Raw genomic sequence first — 22,798 nt, forward strand, 5'->3', positions numbered from 1 at the left:
GGTATTTGCCTTGGACTCTTGGAGACAACAATGTTGCTCCAAAATACTTGATTTGTTTAACTTGCTTATCACACAATTTTGTAAATGGAAAAGAAGTTCATTTCCCCCCATTAGGCACTCATAACGTTTTTTTTACAAGAATAATTATACAAATATTATATTAAGAAAAATCATGTAAGAAGATGAGCAGATACCCACAGTCACAGATGATCTTGTCGCCATATTTCCGTCTTTGTTCGTAGCCTAGTTACAAGACGCGTATACGAGAGGGCGACGATATCATGAGCAGTGCCAATTTTAAAAAAATAAAAAATTCAATCGGCCGATGAAAAGCGTGAATTGTAAAATACTTGAATTAGCCAATAAATACACGGGTTTCTTTCGTAGCTATATTTTGATTGAGCCAAAAAGAAACTGATTATTTATGATGATAGTTTGAGCTTTCTTCCTCTGTTTTCTTTCTATCTTTCTATCCTTTATTTCTTTGTTTCTTCCCTCTAATCTTTCAATTTTTTACTGTCTTTCTTTTATAATTTTCCCTATTTTCTTTGCCTTTCGTTCTTTTATTCTTTCTGTCCTTTAAAGAAATATTTTTCTCTATTTCTTTTTCGCTTTCTTTTTTTTATTTTTATTTCTTTCTTTAATTCTTGAGTCCATCCATCCTATATTTTTCTCTTCTTTCTTTCTTTCTTTCCTTCATTCATTATTACTTTCTTTGTTTCCTTCTTCCTTCCATCCATCCTTTCTTTACCCTTTCTTATTTTTCATTTCTTCCTTTCAGCCTTTTCTCTTTTTCTTTTAGTTTCATTCCTTCCTTTCTTCTTTCCGTCTTTTGTTCTTTCTTTTTTCCCTTCGTTCCATCTATCCTTTTACATTTTCTTTCTTTCTTTCTTTCTTTGTCTTTTGGTCTTCCTTTTATCTATTCTTTTACCTTTTCTTTCTTTTTTTATATTGCTTGCTTGCTTCCTTCCTTCATTTCTTTCCTTCATTCTTGTTTCCTTCTATCTATCATTTTACCTTTTCTTTATTTCTTCCTTTCTTCCTTCTTTCAATCCTTTGTTCCTTCCTTTCTTTCTTTCTTTTTCTTTTTTCTTTTTTCCTTCTTTCCATCTCTCCTTTTTTCATTGCTTCTTTCCTTCTTTCTTTCTTTCATTACTTTCTGTCTTTGTTCTTTCTTTCTTTATTGCTTGCTTCATTTCTTTCCTTTCTTTCTTTCTTTCTTTCTTTCATTCCTTTCTTTCTTTCTTATTTTTTTTTCTTTCCTTCCTTCCTTTCCTTCTTTCTTTCTTTAGTTCTTTCTTTTTTCCTTCCTTCACAGCTATCATTTCTTTACCTTTTCTTTTTTCTTCCTTCCTTTCTTTTATTCTTTGTTTCTTTCTGTCTTGCTTTCTTTTTTTTACTTTCATTCCTTCATTTTTTTTTTGGGGGGGGGGTAACAAGAAAGGACAGCAAAATAAACTCGCGCCTTTTTTTAATGTTTTCTTAATTTTTTGGGATCAGTAGATTTTAGGTTCGGACCAGTAAAAAATGGAAAAACTGGGTATCTTCTGGTCCGACATGAATAGGTTGGACCAGTAGAAAAAAAAGGGTTAGTGTGGAGCCCTGTAATATTGATACTATCGGTTAAAAGAGCAGATGAGACGTAGCCTTAGTCACAAAATAGCATAGATGTACATCTGTATATTTTTCAAAAAGGAAAATTATGACAACATTGCAAATATGATGAATTGGGAAATACATCTTTTCAATATAAAAGCACCTAAATTATGCATCATACATGTACATGCATAGACCATGAAGACTGGAGCATACAATTGCTGAGAAAATGAAATTATGAATTATCCATGTTATGACTAAAAAATCGCATGTGGACGTTGAGATGGGTACCTCCAATTTTAATAGTTTACGAAAGTAAACCATAACGATTTTCTTTGTAAAATGATGATAATTATACCGTCCTTTATGATTCCAAACATCATAGAAATATAGTTTAACCAAAACATATGATTTGACAAATTCTATGCATAAATTATAGATAGAATTTATCCAAATGTTAATAGTGGTCTAAAAACGACAAATACGAGTCCAGTTATGGATGGCCTGACGTGGTAGAATATTTATCGATTAAATTATTTTACTATTTCAAAATGAATGGTTTTGTGGCGTTTTACCAACAGTTTTTAGTTTCTTTGTATTACAATTATCATTGAATGCATTATCTGACTTGTTTTGTGATGTAATTTTAACCTCTATGATTGATTACGTAAGATTATAATTGTTCATGTCATAGTCTACCCATGTGATGCCACTACGTCATTAAGAAAGAAGTTATGACAGGTTCGGAGATGTCATAAATATTTAGTCAGGTTGTTGTACCCGATCTCGGCAAAGAGGGCTTCGTGAATAGTCAAGAAGTTAGACTTATGACGGTGTTGAGAAACGGGCCCCTGTTCCTCATATTTTCTTGCTCTTGACGTCACTGCCTGTCCCACGGCAACTACAATAATTTTTGGCCTAAAAAGTGCACGCTATTTATATTCATAGACACGACAAGGGAAAAGACTAGACATCTTAACTATTTTACACGCAAAGCATTGCGCGAAGTCCGTGAAGTGTCCAATCTTTTCATTGCATAGACTTTGGTAGATGTATTATTGACAAACTAACAAAGCTTGTACTGCTGGTTTTTTGTCAACGTAGATCTAGATTCTAGACTCTACATAGATCTAGATTTTTTCTATTTAGATTCTATTTTTAAATTAGTCATCGTTTTAAATTATATTTGCAAAAAAGTGTAATCATCGACAATAATGATCTTAAATTACATGTATGTTTTAGAAGGTATTTCATTCATTGGTGCCCATATTTTATCAAGTAATCATAAGAATTGTGCATTCATAGAATTTAGACACACCGAGGAGCTGAATAAAAATTCAAGGCTGTGAAATTTATTAGCGCCACCATCGGGCTTCCTTTTATTTCCGTAGGAGAGACATGCGAAGTCACTTTCCAGGCCGAGGTAAGCAAATTTGCTCTTTTTTGTATGATTTTTATTTTTTAAATAAAAAAAATAAATACGATTGTATGGCTACTCACTGGAAAGAGCCCCGGTGAGTAGCGAGAAGGAGTTTCAGCAAATATTACATGTACTTCTGTAATGAAGCGATGTTTACGACTAGAATAGAAACCCACGGGCCAAACACGGTTCAGTGTACGAGGTTAGTACTTAGTAGGCCTATATAGCATACTAACTTGTACTAGTGTGAGTGGTCGAAATCTAGGCCTAGACCAAAAAAGGTTCAGTCTGTAAATCATGTACATTGGTTGTTCTGCTGAGTACTGTAATGTACGTTATGCGTTATCATTGCCAATAATAATCTTAAAATGTTTTTGAAGGTATTTCATTCATTTGTGCCCATATTTAATCAAGTAGAATTGCGCATTCAAAGAATTTAGTTTTATAGACACAGTTATAAAATTACCGAGGAGCTGAATCAAGGTTGTGAATTTTATTAGCGCCACCATAGGATAGTCTGCTGTGCAAACCCTTCACTCGAGTAAAGGGTCTGAATTGCAGCCTACTCATACCTTGTGTACTGGGCGTTGTGGCGTGCGCCTGTAATACAAGCTATGTGGGGAAGTTACAAATTGATGCAGAGGTTCGAGCCCTGGTCACGTCTTTCAGATGGTGACGTTAAAGGTTGGTCCCAGACGTAAATAATCATATCTGATTGATACACGTCTGACAAAAGTCAAATACACACACACACACTGAAGGCCCTGAAACAGCAAGTTTTGCTAGTCTTTGCGTGGAGACACACTTGTTGATCAAAGTTTCAATCAGGGTCTGTGCCTGCAGACTACTCACCATGTGGTTATCTCTTCAAATTACCTGGGCATGTTGTTTTGAAACATTATCCAGTCAATCAGAATTCTGGATTTCATGCTACTCTGAAATTTCGTCTTGTATCTTATTTTTGCTGGATCCCGACCCATTTCCAAGGTGCAACATTTTAAGAGTGACATTGTAAGAAAACTACAGAGAATGAGCTTTCCGATGATATAGATATTTATTGTTGCTCAAAATAAAAGGTTTTGCACAATGTGAGGGGGGAAAACAGAGGAAGAAAATTCCACTTTGAGACATCTTTTCAGGCCTAAAATTCATCAAAATATTTCATTCAAAATAAATTACCATTTTAAAAGAGTAACATTTACTCTTAACAATGATGCAAATGCAATAATATTTGATTTCACCTGAGGATAAAGTGTTTAAATCTTTTGAGAAAGAAATGTTCACAATTCATGAGATTTTGCAGGGAGGTGAATTCAGCTACGAGAGGTTTAGAGGAAACCTTGCTTATTTGCCCTGCAGAGCCCTATTCGCTCATCAGCATAGGGCTCTGCAGTCTGGCTGAATTTAAAAAATGAATGAATCAATTGTAGGCCTATTTTGTATTGATTTATAAATTTATGTATTGTTAATATGAATTACTTATTTGACTGGTATCTTGCAGGGAATAATTTTGCTGTACAGATTTGAATCGCATTTATGGTTATGAGAGAAAAGCTCTCAACTATGTACAGTCCTATGTAAAAATATGCTAGATACAAAAGACTTTATGCATAGCAGTCTTTAAAAATGTGGAGCAAATTGCGATGCGATACCAGGAAAATTATTCCCTGCCTTGATGTATTATTCATCTGTGTTTGTCTGTCTTTTTTTTGCGAAAAAATATGACTTTAAAAGAACCTTAATACCGATAGGACTGTGATTCTGTGCAGCTTGATCGGTTCATTCGTGCACTGGTAGTCTCTGCGCCACGCAATTTTGAAAAGTGCAAGGCTCTTTTTGAAATTTTTCCTGGTGACACATGTAAAACCTCTGTATGTCAAAAATGTTTTAAACCTCTGAGGTAATTTTATATTGTGTTCCTTACATTTATAATTATGTATATTACATGTATGTCTTGAAATATTTTTGACTTTCTTATAATATTTATTGTATTACATACATTATGTTTATTGTATTACATACATTTCCATAGACTAAACAGAAATCAATAAATCAAATCAAACTTTTTGTAACAATCTTGTACAAAAGTGACTTTTTAAATCTTTCTGAACATCTTTCTTTATATTTGCTTTCCCCTTGAAATGTCATGAGTTCTTATTTTATTGTTTTATGTTATTTCATCTCCCATACGGTACATGTATGTGTCAATTCCATACCTTTTTTCTATCTTGTTTGTCTTTATAACTTTCTTGATCACTATTGCCCATATCTCCTTATTTTTTTCAAAACAGGAAATACAATATATTGTACAATGCATGCATGAGAGAAAAGATGATGCCACTATTTTTTTTAATTGTATTAACAATTTTCAAGTATTGCAGATATGACAAAAGCATATTCATCATCAAATGACAATTTCAGATGTTAATTAGAATGAGTGGATTACAGTATGTCATTGGTTGGGTTCCCTTATTGTACCGAACAGGGCGTGCATACTTTTTTGTGGCATTATAAAGCAAAAATTTAGAATCCAATTTTTTTCAATTTGCAGTTAAGCGTGTATTTTTATACATATCAATTATTTTAGAGGTGGATTTCCACTTAAAAGGGGTACTCCAGGGTGAAAACAAAACTTTTAATTATGACATTTTCACTGTTTTTTTTCTAAAATCTGTTCAAATCACATAATTCCCAGCCTGGTGTACCCCTTTTCAAACATAATCAGGCTTTTTCAGCTATGCTATAATATCAATCTGTGGAGGTGGGCAGGCTCCACCCCCCTTGGATCTCAGCTGCTGATCACATGAGTGCCAGTATCTGCACAGTGGTTGTGGGCGATGTACATGTAATCTACAGGGCTGTATGGTTTCGAGCAATTTCGGGTTTGACATACACTTTAATACAAAATGTTGCATAAAAATGCTGTAATTTCAGAACCATCGGTCACAAATTTTGTCTCAAAACTTTAGTGAGACTCGAAAGAAAAGTGATGGAACGTCGCAGCACCAGCTTTTTTGCATTACAGATTTATCACAAAAAATTTTGATGGGGTGGATTCCACCCCCCCCCCCCCCTTGGTATTTTTAGGGTTTAAGCATGAGATGACATCACCAAAACAAAACTTTGAAAATTTATAGCTTATTTTTATGAAATTTCCCCAAAACTTTATTAATGATTGGCATTATAATATCACTTTCCCTTTTTTTTTCTTCCATGTTTTAAAACCAACTTGACTTCATGCTAAACATTCACTTTAAATATGTCTTTACACTGTCAAATAACACAACAACTACATACTTGTATCTTGGACAGGGTTCCGTTGCTTCCAGATAGTTATGTCCTCCACTTAGACTTTCTAGGGAGCATCGATTGGACAGTAGCCAAGTTGATAGACCAAGCTAGGAGATGTCATTTTTGTTCAGGAAACCTTCAATTGAAACAACGTGTGACATGTCTGAAGGTTGCACTGCACAAGTTTGCCAGGTTTCTTCAGGAAAACAAACAAATCCCAAGCAAGGAGAATCTTGAGAAAGTTCATGAATTTGCTGTCTTCTCTCTTTCTCTCTCTAGCATTTTCCTTTGTTTTTTTTTCTTAAAATCCCACATGGCATTCTGACTTCAATTGTTAAGTGCACCCAGCCTAGATACATTTTACTTGCAATGAGAAGATGTTTAATCTTTCTTTAATTTCCTCAAAACTGTCTTTGAATTTGCCCTAGCCAAGAATTGTTAGGAGATATTCCCAAGAGAGAAAAATATATTTGTGTTTAAAAAAAACATGAAGGTACACGAACAGTATAACTATCTCACAGACACAGTTTATATTCACAATGATATCAAACCTAAAATTTGCTTGCCCTGTTTAACTTTAGGGCCAAAATAAGGTGGTTTTTAGAAACATGACTGTATTTTCTTGTATTGTTTGCGCTTTATTTCAGTGTGCACTTGCACATGTATATTCAGAAAGCATGGAAAAGATTGACACTTTTAGCACAGCACACTGCTTTTTTTTTAGGTTACAGCATTAAAAGAAACCAAAACCCAAGAATAGAAGCAATCTTGTTGGAAAGAGTAAAATGAGAGGAACAATTTAAAAGAAGTTTTATCAAAAATTGGTAGTAACAAAATAAGCAAGTTATGGACATTTAAAAAGTCTTATTGTACCTTCTATGGGTATCCTCAAATTGGCAAACATGCATCAAAATTTTCCTACAGTATATTCATCTTTCAAATTGTATATTACCTCCTAAAGAAAGTTCTGAGCGTAACATATGTCATGGGAAAGTATAATTCACACCACATTTAGATCAGGAGGAGATATTAATGTGAAATATGTAGAATAAAGGGGAAAATCTGAAAATGTGTGTACAAAACAAATGGAGAGTTGTCAATCAGCCATTTTGAAGCATGTTTGCCAGTTTGAGGATTCCCATAGAAAGTACAACAAGACTTTTCAAACTTCCAAGTCGCTTTATAATATAACCAATTTTGATGAAACAAGTATTAGATTGCTCCTTTCATTTTATTTTTTTCGGATAAGATTGATTCTTTCCTTGTGGAGCGTTGTGGCCCAGTGGATTAGTCTTCGGACTTTGAAACAGAGGGTCGTGGGTTCGAATCCCAGCCATTGCGTAATTTCCTTCAGCAAGAAACTGATCCACAGTGTGCTGCACTCAACCCAGGTGAGGTAAATGGGTACCGGTAGGAAGTAATTCCTTAAAAAGCTGTGTGCGCTATGAACGCCTAGCTTAGCCGGGTAGTATAGGAGCGCCTTGAGCACCTAACAAGGTGGATATGTGCGCAATATAAATACCCTATATTATTATTATTATTATTGTATTTTGGTTTCCTACACCTGTACATGTATCTGCTATCATGCATGTTCCTGGGGTTTCATTCTCCTTTCATATAACAAGCGTCAATTTTATAGTGAGGACTGTACAAACTACAAAATATGGTTTCAAATCACGTTTTCAATTTAACCAACTTTGTGAATTCAGGTCAAAGTTTCACTCCATTATATGAAAGGGGCACAAATTGTACATGTACATGTATAGCCTATACAGTGTGATTATGATGTTGAATTCTATTGATAATGATTACAAATCTCACTACAAGTGTTGCACATCGTGTGCACTATGCTCCTGGAGAAATCTCCACCAATCCAGTCAATGGAGTGACTGAATCCTTAAAATAAACAGTAATTTTTGTGAAATTTTAAGAATTGAGATTCGTAAAATAATGCACAATAATTATGTGACATAGAGTATGTACATGTACAGGTACAATACTACCAGTACAGTATATGTATACATGTACATATTCTACTAGGAGAAAGGCCCAAATTTACCGGTAGGTACATCCGTACATGTACATGTGTGTGACATTTAAAAATGTACACGTACATATTTGAATAGAGATGTTTGAATGTCATTGACCTACATGTACTGTACATGCACGCTGTGGGCTGTATAGGTTGCAAGAGATTGTCAATGTTCATTAGTGGCATTAGCGCCTGCATGTACATGTACATTAGCTCTATAATTTTGGTAAATCCCCCAACAGTGCTTGTCACTATTAAAATCCATATGAATGCATGTACACCTGAACATGTTATTTTGTGATGGATATAAACTGAAAATGTGTTTTATTGGAAAATTTGCTGATTTTTACATCAAAATTTGGTTAGATCAGATGTCTGATCAAAATAGCATCTGTTTATTTTTTATAAATGTTTTGTTTTTGAAAAATATACATGTGATTTGAACCCTTTCTCAAGCACGGAAGGGACAAATTATTTCAGGATATATTCTCTGTCAGTAGCTTTTTTATTTACAAACTCTTCAACTTTAAAGTCAGTGCTCAAGGGGCTATTTTTAATTTAAAAAAAAAATAAAGGGCCGTCTGCACCATCCCGAGTTTTCATATAAAATAAGCGCGCTATTTCTGATCCGGCAAATTATCTCGATCTGAACAATCTCGAGATTATTTGCAATGGAGATGCAATTATCGCGCTAGTTCGTAGGATTAATCTCGAGATTGCAATCCCAAGTCAACTTGGGATTATTTACAAAATAGCGCTTTTTTACGAATTATCGCGCTAATTCGTAGGTGCAGACGCACTCGGGATTATTTATTCACGGCGTCAGACCATAATGCATCGATGCATCGCTCGAGCAGGAATCGCTCTTCTTGCGATGGTGGAGACGGGGTTTCTTGAATCTCGAGATTAATCGCGAAGAGGGCCGATCGGGCTAAAATATCGAGATTGAGCAAACTCGGGATGGTGCAGCACCGCCTTAAGAGAGAGAGAGAGGCCTGAGAGGGTGCTAAATGACCTAGAGTTTGAATATATTCAAATTCTAATGGATATAAAAATGCCAAATTTAAATTCTAATGGTTAAACCTTTGAAAACACATTAATATTGAAATGTTAGATGATATTCTACTAATTCACATGTACTGATCTACATTGAAGCTTTTAATAGGCTGGCTTATTTTGATGTCCTCCATATTGAAAATTTGATGCTTGACAGCAGAGGGTAATATTTTTCATAGGATCTGCGAAGGGCATTTCCAGTTCCCATATTGGGTCACCATCAAGTTTTCAAAAGTATTAATTATTTTTAAACATTCATAACTTCCTTGTTGGAGGTTTTTATAAGTACACCTGTACATGAAAAATTGCTGGCGTTTATATGGCCCACCAATGAAGCATACTTTGTGAATGTTGATCTATCATCTACAAATTCATCTAGTGTTTTTCATGCTTCTATATTCTATGTACAATTTTACATTGTGGTGTGCTCTCATATGATTTTCTTGTTCAAGGTTTATTTTTCACTATATAGGCTTGGGGCGAACAGCTGGGCATTTTTAATCTCAAGCCCTAGCAACTGACCAGCAAAAATGCACTAGCGACCCGTACAGCAGCGCGGCGTTATGTCATGCCTACATGTATACAATGCATAATACACAAACATCGCATTTCAGATTCAGATTTATTTCCAACAGAATTCATACTTTGTGCTGATTTTCGTTATCAGAAAGTTTATGAATCTTTCTAAAATTTTACTGCTGTTTCTGACATTTCATTGTGTTTCTTATACTTTGTTTTCATCGCACTAAGGTCAGTGCTGTCGTCGTTATTAAGCGGATGTAATGTTACTCTGCCCCCTCCCATAACTATGGAGCCCTCCATGTACATGTACATGTACCTTCAAGCTCTTGCTTCTTCAGGGCTTCATATACATGTACCGGGTATATTCATAATATACATTGACTTTGTATTATGATTTTATACATTCATACATTTTTTAAATCATTAATTTTTAAGTGAAATGAAAGATAATAATAATAATAATAATAATAGGCATTTATAAAGCGCCATCTATCTCAAAATATTCTATTCCGAGGCGCGTTGTTATTATTATTACCCCGGCTTTAGCTCGAGCTGCCTTTCAGCGCTCATGCATTCAAGGAATTAATCCTGCCGGGTACCCATTCACCTCACCTGGGTCGAGTGCAGCAAAATGTGGATACATTTCTTGCTGAATGAAATTACGCCATGGCTGGGATTCGAACCCACGACCCTCTGTTTCATAGTCGGAAGACTTATCCACTGGGCCACAACGCTCCACATAATATTTTTGCTACTTTTACATGAACTTCTGTAAAATTTATGCAGTACCCTGTGAAGTTGTGACGTACATGTAGCATTTTGTGACTTGATTACATGAACATGTACTGTATGCATACAGCCAGGGATACAAAAAAAACAATCATTATATTTCAATATTATTAGTGTGTGGTTGCATACTGTGTAAACCAAAATAGCTTCTCAAATTTCTGGTTTATTGTGAAATATCTAGGATACAAAAAATATTTGGCCATTAAATATTGGAAGAGGATGAAAGAGAGTTTGATGATTTGTAGCAAGTGTGGAAGTTTCATGTTAGATTAGCCGTTTAATCAGATTGAGGTTTGCGAAAAGTTGGATCAAGCCATATGGCTTTACAGGCTTAACATACAGCAATTAATGTAGCAATTAAAATCATGGCAAGTGACCAGATGGCAACAGTAATGAAATGAGTCTAAATTTAGAGGGGAATTATATTGCAATTTCGTTCTTTTTCTGGATTACAAATTATGAACTTGCCTTGTATATCACCAAAGAAACTGATAAGTTTACTTTGTACACACATGTGTTGCTTTTTATTATCAGCTCGATGGTATTAAAACAAATTACCGGTAACAAAGTCATGTTCAGTTGATGTTGAATTTACAATGGGAGATGTGTATGTAATATGTACATGTACAAGTATGTTAGGAGAAAAATAATGTTTTTCTGAACATATGGGCTTTTAAAACTGAGTCTATTTTAGACATTTAGGTGATTGTCATTTGTCCCTTCATGTACAATCTCGAGATTGGGCAAACTCGGGATGGTGCAGCACCGCCTAATGAGAAATGAACAAGTACTGTATCGAGGTATTACATGTCATGTGCATATTTATAACAGGTTATTGATTATGAATTCATGTCAATAAAAGTATATATACATATCTGAATTCAATCAGGGTTGGGGCAGATGATGTTCATGTATTTACTTGTCCATGAATGTTATTCAGGAAAAGTCAGAAACAAACTGCATTCACTCATGTACAAATTGTACATGTACATGTATGTACAATGTGTAATGATTTGATAAAGTCAGATTACAGAACATTGCTGAATGTTTGTATAGTGTGTTGCACTTCTAGTGTGCACAGCCTTCATTGTATCACCGTATATGATAAAAATTGTGATAATTGCACCATGATAACATCTTTAATAAACATGTAGTGAATACATGTAAGAGCTGTACTGTATATGTAGCCCATGATACCCTGCATCACATCCTCTTTCATTGGAAACTACATGTACATGTAATTATCCCACAATTTGTGCAGTGTTGTGCGGGGTTACACAGTACTTTAAAGTACTGTCAGTGCATCAAATCAGTTGGAGACATTTGTACATGTTGGACACTGGCATTGACATTGGAACAACACAAACACCAGTCACAATCATTAGCGTACCTAAGGGGGGGGCAGTCTGCCCCCCCTGACGAGTCGCAACACATGCAAGGGACGTATCCCCCCGGGGGGGGCACTCGACCAAAAAAGTGGTAGGGGTGTGCCGCGGGCGAGACAAAAAAACTGGGGCCTTGGAGCGGGCTTATTGTAAAAAGGAGGGTCCTCGGAACGGGCTTTGGAACTACAAATATTTGTGAAAACTGGGGTCCTTGGAACGGATCGCCAGCGTGTGAGTGCGTATGCATCCCTATGGAACGGGCATGCGTGCATGATGCAGCTAGCCCGGCCGCCGGGTGCGCTCACGCAGAGGCGATGGTCGGACAGCGCTCTGCGGCCACTTTTCACCAAAATTGCAGCTCATTGCAGCAGATCAATGTAACCGGAACGGCGTAACGAAAAATATGCGAAGCTTTGGAGCAGATTTCTTTCTTCTTTTTCCTCGATAAGAAGAAAATGCTATGCTTCGGAGCAGCTTTCTTTGTTCTTTTTCTCAATAAGACAAAAATGCTATGCCTTGGAATGGAAATTTGAGTGTAAAAATGGGGGTCCCCTCCGCGGCACATACCCACTACGCATTTTATACTGAGTGCCCCCCCCCCCCCCCCCCGGACGTATCCCTGCCCCCCCCCCCCCCCTGACGAGTCAAAACTGATCCCTGATGAGCCACAAGTTGAAGACCTTTTTTTTTTTTTTGCTTGTCAAATTTTTTGGCGGAAGAATTTTCCCCCACTTTGGAAAATCCTAGGTACGCCATTGATCACAACACTAGACCTGAGTGTACATGGTGTTAGATTATAAACTTCATGTGGTGTTACATGCACATGTTAATCAAATGTTAAATTACTGGGCTTTTTGTTTTGCTCTTAACGTCAGTATAGTTAGGTATGTACATGTATTTATATATTCCATGGGGGAGGGGGCACTTCCATTGACGAGTGGATACCAGGCGCGACCAAAAAAATGCGTATCCATCTCTTTTTCAAGGTTGGGCACATTACGTACGCAATGTAAAAGGGTGTCAAAAACACTAAAATACTGAAAAAAGGTATACATGTATATTTCGCTAGGAAAGTTACGTGTTTATGGTCAAATTTGCGAGGGTATAGAAAAGACTAAAATGCTTTATAAGGGATGTACTTTTTACCACAACCCCACGAGTTTAGAGGCCAATTTGAGCGAGGTGTGGGAGGTGGGGAGGTACTTACTAAACCCAATGCAAGTAAAGGTAAAGCCGACTTCCGTGATCATGTCTGTGACATAACAGAACATATTGGTGTAAAAATTTAGGGGGTCAATTCAGGGAAAACTTGTTAAGGGTACCGTTTTGTTTCCAATACTTGTCAAGGGTAGTATTTCACACACCAATACTTGTTTAGGGACCGCAGTTTTTAGAATATGGAAAATACTGTTTTAGGGTGCTTTTTCGAAACCCCATGGTTACGCCTGGTATCCACTTGTCAATGGAAGTGCCCCCCCCCCCCCCGGGACATAATGGCATAGAATTTGTTTGTTTTGAATGAATCTTGAGTACTGCCTGTTAAGAAATGCAAATTTTCTGACTTTTTTCTGTTTCCTAAGGCCCTTTTGGGGTGCCACATTGCCCATTTTTCACCAATAACATGTATAGCTGTCAGAAATATTTCATCCATTCATGATACAAATATTACTTTCTGAAACTTCAATTTTTCTTTTTTCTTTGCAGCATGCTTGTTTTCCCTGGTATTGGCAAGGTTAGAGCTCAATCCAGTCTCGGCCTCACCAGAGGAGATTCCAACCGAAGGAATACAAGATGGTGATAGAAAAGGATACCCAGGATTTGCAGGTAAACGAATAAAATTTCTCGCAAAAACATGCGTTGATAATCATTTCCCATATTTAACCTGAAGCCCCAAGATATATGATCATGGTACTAATGGGTGATTTTGATTGGCTGCTGAGTCCTTGGCCTGTTACCATGGTAGTTGTAACATAATTTTTTATGAAACAGGCTCCAGGGCCCCGTCTTACAAAGAGTTATGATTGATCCAATCAATTGCAACTCTTTGTATGACGGGGCCCAGAACTACATGTACATGTATAGTCACAGATATCCTACACTTGTAGTCACAATCCAGTTGTCTAAACAGGTGGCATGTGCCATTTTATTCCACTAAAGTTATTAGCCTCCCCATTTTTTTTTTTTTTTGGGGGGGGGGGGGAGAGGAGGGAAATTGATTCATACCAGTGACAGCTAACCACGTCCCCATCAGTATAGTTGGTAATGATAATGTTCCTAATGAAAAGCAGAGTTTGAAACAGACATACGTATACACCAAGCTCATCATCAAAAGGAATCGAGTTTGAAAATTGTATGATAAAAGAACAACAGATTCTATTCTTGTACAGATAGCATAAACTTCATTGTGAGAATAATGTCTTTATCCAATGAGTTTGTATAATTTATAAACAATAACAGATTGGAATTAGTTATCTTAAAATCTGTAGTCAAAATATAAACAGAGTCATCAGTGCCACTATGAAACAAGATATTGGATTGACAGTATCAGGGACATATTTTGTTTCATTTTTTAAAACTTCTATTCTGTATTGCATTTCAGATCAAACACTTAAATCATATTTTTGTCATTTCCGCACTTCAAATGCTGTAAAGTACATTTATTTTTACGAATGATTATACATATGTATTATAGGCAGTGAGAAAACCCCACACTCTCAGTTTTTTCAGGATACTGACACTTTGTGGAGCACTTCAAGTTCTGAAGTGTGTATTATGTTTTATATTTATAAGCAATAATTGTGAAAGAGTTTTTTGTGATTATGCAGTTTTTACGGTTTTCTGTTGTAAGTACTTTACATGATTGTATAAAAAAAGGTATTTTATGAAAACACTCACAGTAAGAGTACATTTAATGTGTAAGTTCTGCATCGTTTTGAACTCAGTGCAGCTCAAACTCAAAGCAGTCTCAAGGTAAAAATGCCCCTGCCCTTAATCTACACACCGCTGATGTTTACTCAATTCATAATCATCCACATATTTAATTAGTAAATTTTAGCATTAGGGTGGACTTGTTAAAAAACCCAATAAATTTCAAATAGTAGATCTAATTTACATTTAGGCATATGTTGCATTTAACATACTTGTGTTCTATTATTTCCAAAATCTTTGGTTTTCCAAAATCTAAGAGGAGGCATGCAAACCTGATTGAAGTTTTAATTTGCATCATAAATTTTCATTCTTGCATACATGTATATTTGCTTCAGTCCAGTGTGATCAATGATTTTGGCGGTATTGGAATGACAAATATTGAGAAATGCGGAAACACAGACGTTTGTAAAGAAAAGGAAAAACTTGTGGAAAGTAATTCAGGAATATAGACAGAATGTATAAAATAATCCAACATTAATTTAATTACCGTACCGACAAGTCAGCAAGCACAAGGAAATTAAATGTGCATCATACAGCAATAAACCGTCATTCTTGTTTTACCTTTTTTTGCAATGTACGTACATGTTTCTGTATGATAGAGAATGCAGGTACATAGGTACATAGAAAAATAGGTCTATGCATATATCTCTCCCTCTTCCCCACTTGTTTCCTCTTCATTCTCTATTTTCTCTTTATCATTCATTTTTTAATGAAAAATGTGGGGGGTAATCCTTCAAATTTTCATGGAAAATACTGTCCCAGTTGTAGTGACTCTGACAGGCCTGTTACTTTGATGATTAACTTTCACTCTTTTCTCCATGACAGCCAATCTACCATGGTGTCCTGAGGGATGGTACCTGTACCCACAGACAAACTCCTGCTTTCGAAGGCCTCAGAAGTACCACACCCTCAAGCACACAGCTGCCCAGGAGTTCTGCAGACATGAAGGAGGATCACTGGCTACAGTCACTGGGCAGGAGCTACAGAATGTCCTCACTAAACAGGTAATAATGGTTGAAACGGTGTCAATTGAGAAGTTGTTGGTTTATACGGGTATGCATCTGAAGTGCACCGCTGTACGGTAGTTCTGCAGACATGAAGGAGGGTCACTGGTTACAGTCACTGGGCAGGAGCTACAGAATGTCCTCACCAAATAGGTAATAATGGTTGAAACAAGTGTCAATTGAGAAGTTTTTGGTTGAAATGGGCATCTGAAGTGAATAAAATCCCAGGTGTTCTGCTGATATGAAGGAGGATCACTGGCTATAATAGTGACCAATTTATAGAAGAATGTCGTCAAAATGTTCTGATTAAAAAAAAGAGTTAGGGGGAGTCAAGCCATTGTTTACATGCATTGTTTTACCTCTTATAAGGTGTATCTCATTAGAATGTTCCAGCACCACAGAAAGAACCACCTGTCTATTATTAGAGACCAAAAGTTTGGTGTCTCTTGAGTAGTATTCCACGTTGAAACTTGTATTACAGGAATACGTCAGTTAAGATCATCTTCTCATACATGTATATTCAGCTTTCACCATACATGTAATTTTCTAATTGTGTCCAGTGTTCATATTTAATGATATTGACAAATAGTCCAGATCAGACTCTGCAATTCTATACACATACACACACACTCACCCTAAAGCATTAGTGCCTTAGCAAATATTAACCCAAGCTTATTTATGACAACTGTTCAATACTGTGTTTATTATTTCTCTCATACCTATTTTAACTACATGTACATACTGTACATGTATATTCTATATTGATATTCAATCTAGATTTTATGTGCCTTCTGATATTGTTTTTCTTGATATTGATCATGTTAAACCTGGCTTTGTGTACACAAGTATATGTACTCTGTACAGTTCAGTATGTGACTGCCAATCGTGTTTGTACAATAAGCCTTGATTGAATTAAATCGCATTGAGTTGGACTGAATTGAAATGTTTCCACAACTAAAAACCATTTCCTTGTACACTCCCTGACAGGCCATTGACCCAAGTAATAGTACCCTGGTGTGGTGGATGGGCTATATGTTGGTTCCTAGTGTTTCAGGCGATGCTGACAAGCCAGCGGGTTCTGGTGGCAGCAACTCTAACAACACTACCACTTCCAGTAACATGTGGCAGGTACAGACGGAGGAACAGACTGGTCCTGAGCCACTGGTTGACAACAGCGCAAACATTCCCACCACAGTACCCGAGGATTTGAAGGTAGTCTACCATGATCTAAAAATGTTGAAGGACTGGGTAACAAGTCTTGAAGCGCACACATGTTTCCAGAATGGTTAAAAAATATCTTCATATGAAGTTTTGAAATGTATTTTGAACACCTAAAAATGTAATGTTTGCTGTGAAGACTTGAAGCTCTTGTACAGTTTGGGGCACAAAGCCATGCCTCTTCTTTTTTGTAGAGAGAATTTTTTTGTTAATACTAAACAGGGCGTTTAGAATTTACACCTCGAATTTCCATAATGATATTTTGTTTTTAATGACTAGTACATAATTTTGCAAATGGATGTCCTGTTAAATGTTCCCACCTCCTTCTGTGTGTTGGGTTGGTGATTTTCAGCATGCTCTGTTTTCAGCCTAGTTTTCATTTTTTCACAACACGTGGTTCACCTATATTTGATATGGTGACAATCAAAATTGATTTTGAAAGTGTTAATCTTAGAATTACATTGAATTTAATCGCTAACTTTTCTCGCTGTGACCTCTGAAGTTTTGATTTGAAAACCATGTTTGCAGGGCCAGCCTGTGGTATGCATACAACTCAAGCTAGTCTACCTTGAAGGATTCTTGAAGAAATGGGGCTGGAACCTTGCACAGTGTGACGAGAGTGTACCGTTCATCTGTAAGAAAAGTAAGTAATGTCCTGTAGATTGCATCTTTGACTACTGCCATGTATAATGGTAGGATAGAGGAAAGTGGTGTCCGGACATACATTTTTCAGCTTTTAAATGATCAGCATTAATATGTATTTTAAGCTTTTAGATTATCAACATTAATATGTGGTTGTGCCTTGAGTAATCATTAAATGATGTTAGATTACTACCCGTACTCTTATTGGTTTTAGATGCTTTGTGTTGACGTATTAGGAGGTTGATTTTACTTCATCTTCTTCATTGTCAGAATAAAATTCATTCTTTACCTTTTTTATCATGTGCCAAAATAGAAACATCATTATTGACATGGTAGAACTGGTGACACAACATTTGCTCAGGCAACAATTTCTCTGGGCTTTATTTTGTCGCAATAGGGTTTTACGTTGGGTCTAGGATAGGGTATAGTGTTAAATGCAGGATTGAAGATGGTCATTCCACTATTGTGTGGAATTTCCAGCAGAGCATTTATCGCCAGAGCAAATGCCATGGAACCGGTAAAACTAGCAGTGTTGTTTCACGAAGCAGGGGTTTTCGTAGCAAATTTGCTTTCGTTCAATCACATTCAAGCCTTACACATTCATGATTCAAACAATATAACCCTAGAAATTCCCTCCTTTCCTTTCCCTGACACAGCGGCCTCGAAGTCCTGCTACGATCGCAAAGGTCGCCTGATTCCGGAGGGCGACACGTTCACACCCCCTGGTCACGATGGGTGCACCCAGTGTACGTGCCTCCATGGCGTTCCCAACATCTGCAGTATTGCAGGGTGCGCCCCTCCGACCTGCTCCAGGTACGAGAACAACCCTGATGAATGCTGTCAGTATACCTGCCTTGATGCCGATCCTACCATACCAGATAGCAATGATCCCTCAGAACGTAAGTACTTTCAGTCTTTGGTACCTTTATATGTTCTCAATCTGTAATTCTTCAAGACCTGCACTAAGTATGCGAACAATCCTCATGAATGTCAGTATACCTTCCTCGATGCTGATCTTGCCATACCAGATAAAAAAAGATTCCTTTCAGTCTTGGTACCTTTATGTTGTTGGTCTGTTAGTCTTGGAGAACTGCTTTAAGTACAAAAACAAACCTTGATGGCATCACTGCATACATTTATTTTGTTGGTTTCATGGACAGCTTTCCCTGGATCAGAGGGTAACTACTCCTGTGACTAGCAAGTTTCACTCAGAAGAGGTTGTTAGTTCCGGGAGCTCTCCTCCGGGAGTGGTTTGCTGACACCTTTGCATTTTAAGCTGTGCATTGCTGAGTTAGCTGAAAGCAGCAACATGCAGCCTAATGCAGCATACTGAACCAGCAAATATTCAGTTGCAATCACACTTATGCTAATGAGCTCGTTAGAGCTTGTAAAGAGTTGCATGCAGTAAAGCGATATGATGCGAGCTTAAGTGAGGTAAATCAAGATAAATTAAGCAGTAACACTGCATTGGCTAACGCATAAGCTGCTTGCTGTTGCTCACCCTTACTCGATTTTGCTCGTTGCCACTCATCTTTGCTCGCATAAAATTTGGCTGCGTTCAGCCCTAATAAGAAGTGGTAACTTCCTTTAAATCAATGATTTTGATTGTCTGTTAAGCACTGTGGTAGGAAGCACTCAATGGCAAAGCAACCATACAAGGAATTTTTATGCAACAAGCCCGGATGTATTAAATACTGCAGATAAGCGGAACGATATTATTTTCCATATTCGATTCCCAAGTATGAATGTACCATGATTCTACAAGCATCTGCTGCCTTCAATCTTTCTAATGTGATTGCCCTCTCTCTTTTCCCTTCACCAGCTATAATGTCTGAGAATATGAGATGGGTATTGACAATGATAACATCCTTCCTCTTACTGGGTATGATGCTATTCATGGTGTATAGGATGAGGCAGAAGAGAATAGCTTACCTCAGATACAGTAAGTATATCTTATTTTGTTACTTGTGCCTCAGTCATGCTAGTTTACTGCCAGAAACCTTCATTCAGGCCCTTGTAGTTTTATTTCCAGGTCTGAGAAAAGATCTTTTGTGTAAAAATTATGAATATTATTATGTTATTGTTTTTGTGATATTTTGGGGTGAAATTAACTCTTTAACTCTCAAATCAACAAATATTGCTTATTGTAAGGAAATTACTTTCACATATTTTCATGACATATATATATTTTATTTTCTAGGAGTACAGCAACTGAGAGATACTCAAGATGGAGAATTTGAGCCTGGGTCAGGCCCCCCTCCTGTCCCAGCTCTAGATGACCTGGATGGTGCTATATTCAGAGAACCTCCACCTCCATATTCGTAAGTAAAACAAAATTTTATGAATGTAGATATGTGGTTTGAGTGGATGGTTTTAGTGATGCAGAATAATGTTAAAACATCTGGGGTGAGAGAAGATGATGGTGCTTTTGATAGTGATGACATTGATGATGATGATGATGATGATGATGATGTTGATGATGTTGATGATGATGATGGTGATGGTGATGGTGATGGTGGTGGTGATGGTGGTGGTGGTGGTGGTGGTGGTAACGGTGGTGGTAACGGTGGTGGTAATGGTGGTGGTAATGGTGGCGGTGGTGGTGGTAATGGTGGTGGTGGTAATGGTGGTGGTAACGGTGGTGGTAATGGTGGTGGTAATGGTGGTGGTAATGGTGGTGGTAATGGTGGTGGTAATGGTGGTGGTGGTAATGGTGGTGGTAACGGTGGTGGTAATGGTGGTGGTAATGGTGGTGGTAATGGTGGTGGTAATGGTGGTGGTGGTAATGGTGGTGGTAACGGTGGTGGTAATGGTGGTGGTAATGGTGGTGGTAATGGTGGCGGTGGTGGTGGTAATGGTGGTGGTGGTGAATCTGATGGCAGTGACTCTGGTTATTATTCTGCTGCTGATGATGATGGCAATTACAATGATAATGAAGACAACACATGTGCATGTATATGAAATACTTGACAGATGAGGTGCTCATGGAGAGTGATGAAAATTACATTTAACATGGTAACAGATTAAACTGCTAATGTAATCATATGCAGTTAGTGGTTATCCACGGACTCTGTCACTTCAATCAATGAACTATTTGTTATTGATTAATACCTTATAGCATTTATAGGCATAAGAAAAATTGATTATGAGCAATTTAAAAATCTCTTCATCCTTAAAACATCTTTTATTTAATAGGTTTTTCAAGGACAGTAACCGAATTGAGATGCCCCCTCCATACAACGTACAGCAGAATGCCTCACAACGCATCAGCAGACAGGAAGTGAATCATAACCGTGATTCTAGAGGTTCTGATCAACCCGACAATGTGAGACTTTTACCGGGTTCGGAACCAACTACACCATCAGATATAAGTAAGATGGATCCCTCTATTTTATAACCTTGAATAGCTGCTTGTTAGAAATAGCAAATGTAGAATTTTAACTTTGCAATTGATTTATTAAAAAGGGGAAATTCATTCTGATCTCAAATGTATTTTTTTTTTTCGTTATTAATGGGGAAAAAAATAAGGCAGGAAAATATATCTCTTAAACAAGAAACAAAGTAAGAAAAATCTCTTCAATTATTCAGTTGAAAAAATAATCAAAATAATCCATTACCATATTCATGCTCATAATTTTTTTTTCGCTCCGACCTTGGTATGCTATAGCTGGGAAGCAAAAGACTACTGAAATTTGCAACGTTATCTACAGAGTAACTGATTTTTTTTTTTACTGATTATGCATTATGCAAATTTATGCATAACTTGAGACATTTTACTTCAACTCATGAAAGGAAGCTTAGCTAACATTTGATTCAGATACTCTTTGTAATTGTTCTTACCAATGACTTTAAAAATGAAATGAGATGAAATTTCTTTTCATTTTTGTGTGTTGTGCTCTGAATCAAGCATATCATGTTACCAAAACTGTGCCTGTAGTCATGCTATTTTCATATTTTGTACCACCAAGCACCTATTGTTTTTAAGAAACTTAATCCATTCACGATCAATCCCTTGCTTCAGGTACAATATCAACTCTAGCAAGTCCGCCCCCGTACAATCGCTGCCAGTCATCTGATAGCATGCCGGCAACACCTGCTACTGAGATGGCTCCTATGTTACCGATACTCAGAGCAACAGATCAGCAACAATCTGCAACAACAAGCTCAACAATGCCAAGGTCATCACCGACCCGATCACCAACACGAACACTACCACAATCGTCAACACATTCATCAACGCGATCGCCACCACGATCGTCATCGCGATCATCAACGCAATCTCCAGCACGATCATCAACACGATCGTCCTCCCGATCATCATCGCGATCGTCAACGCAATCGCCCATAAGGTCACCAACACTTGGGAGAAACACAACGGTGTAGTGCACTGCAGACTGAAGATCTCTCTGCCAATGTTGAAAGCAGAGTGAAAGAGACTTGCAATTTAAAATGATGATGGACTTGTAAGACAACTCCAATACTACCCTATCTAGTTTCACTCTGGCTTGTGGAATCCTCAGTAATCAGTATTATTTTCAGTGTTGTTCTATAGAAAATTTATGTGGTGCATTTGAAGGTAACATGTAGATGTAGCCTAGATATTTGTTTGTGTTTTTGAATATTGCACATAAATACTGGTATCACTCAACTCACTTTCACAATAAATATTACACACATTTTGCAATATCAATATCATTTCCTGTTAAAAGATTCTTTGACTTGAATTTATGTTGTGAAGCACTTAATCTGCATTGCATGTTCACTGCACCTTCTGTAATCCTGCAATATACCCCGGTGTAGTGGTCCACCTGCATTCCCCCCAATCAGTTATATCGGGAGGAGAGACCTGCGGGTCATAGTGATTCAGTTCGCTTTTCGCCTCCCAGGCACAGGTGACGCCAAACAAAATAATTAT

General features: G+C 37.0%; 1 protein-coding gene across 1 annotated transcript; it reads left to right on the plus strand.

Moving 5' to 3' along the window:
• Positions 1 to 13,224: 13,224 nt before the first annotated feature.
• On the plus strand, positions 13,225 to 22,798 carry LOC129282887 (integral membrane protein DGCR2/IDD-like). Its single transcript, XM_054918748.2, has 10 exons — positions 13,225 to 13,318; positions 13,796 to 13,915; positions 15,845 to 16,023; positions 17,011 to 17,235; positions 17,770 to 17,884; positions 18,540 to 18,782; positions 19,706 to 19,825; positions 20,084 to 20,204; positions 21,079 to 21,254; positions 21,905 to 22,798. Exons 1-10 carry the CDS (start codon positions 13,225 to 13,227, stop codon positions 22,264 to 22,266), a joined length of 1,755 nt encoding a protein of 584 aa, XP_054774723.2. The 3' UTR covers positions 22,267 to 22,798.

Source organism: Lytechinus pictus, chromosome 2 (assembly GCF_037042905.1).
Source record: "Lytechinus pictus isolate F3 Inbred chromosome 2, Lp3.0, whole genome shotgun sequence".
Lineage (NCBI taxonomy): Eukaryota > Metazoa > Echinodermata > Echinoidea > Temnopleuroida > Toxopneustidae > Lytechinus > Lytechinus pictus.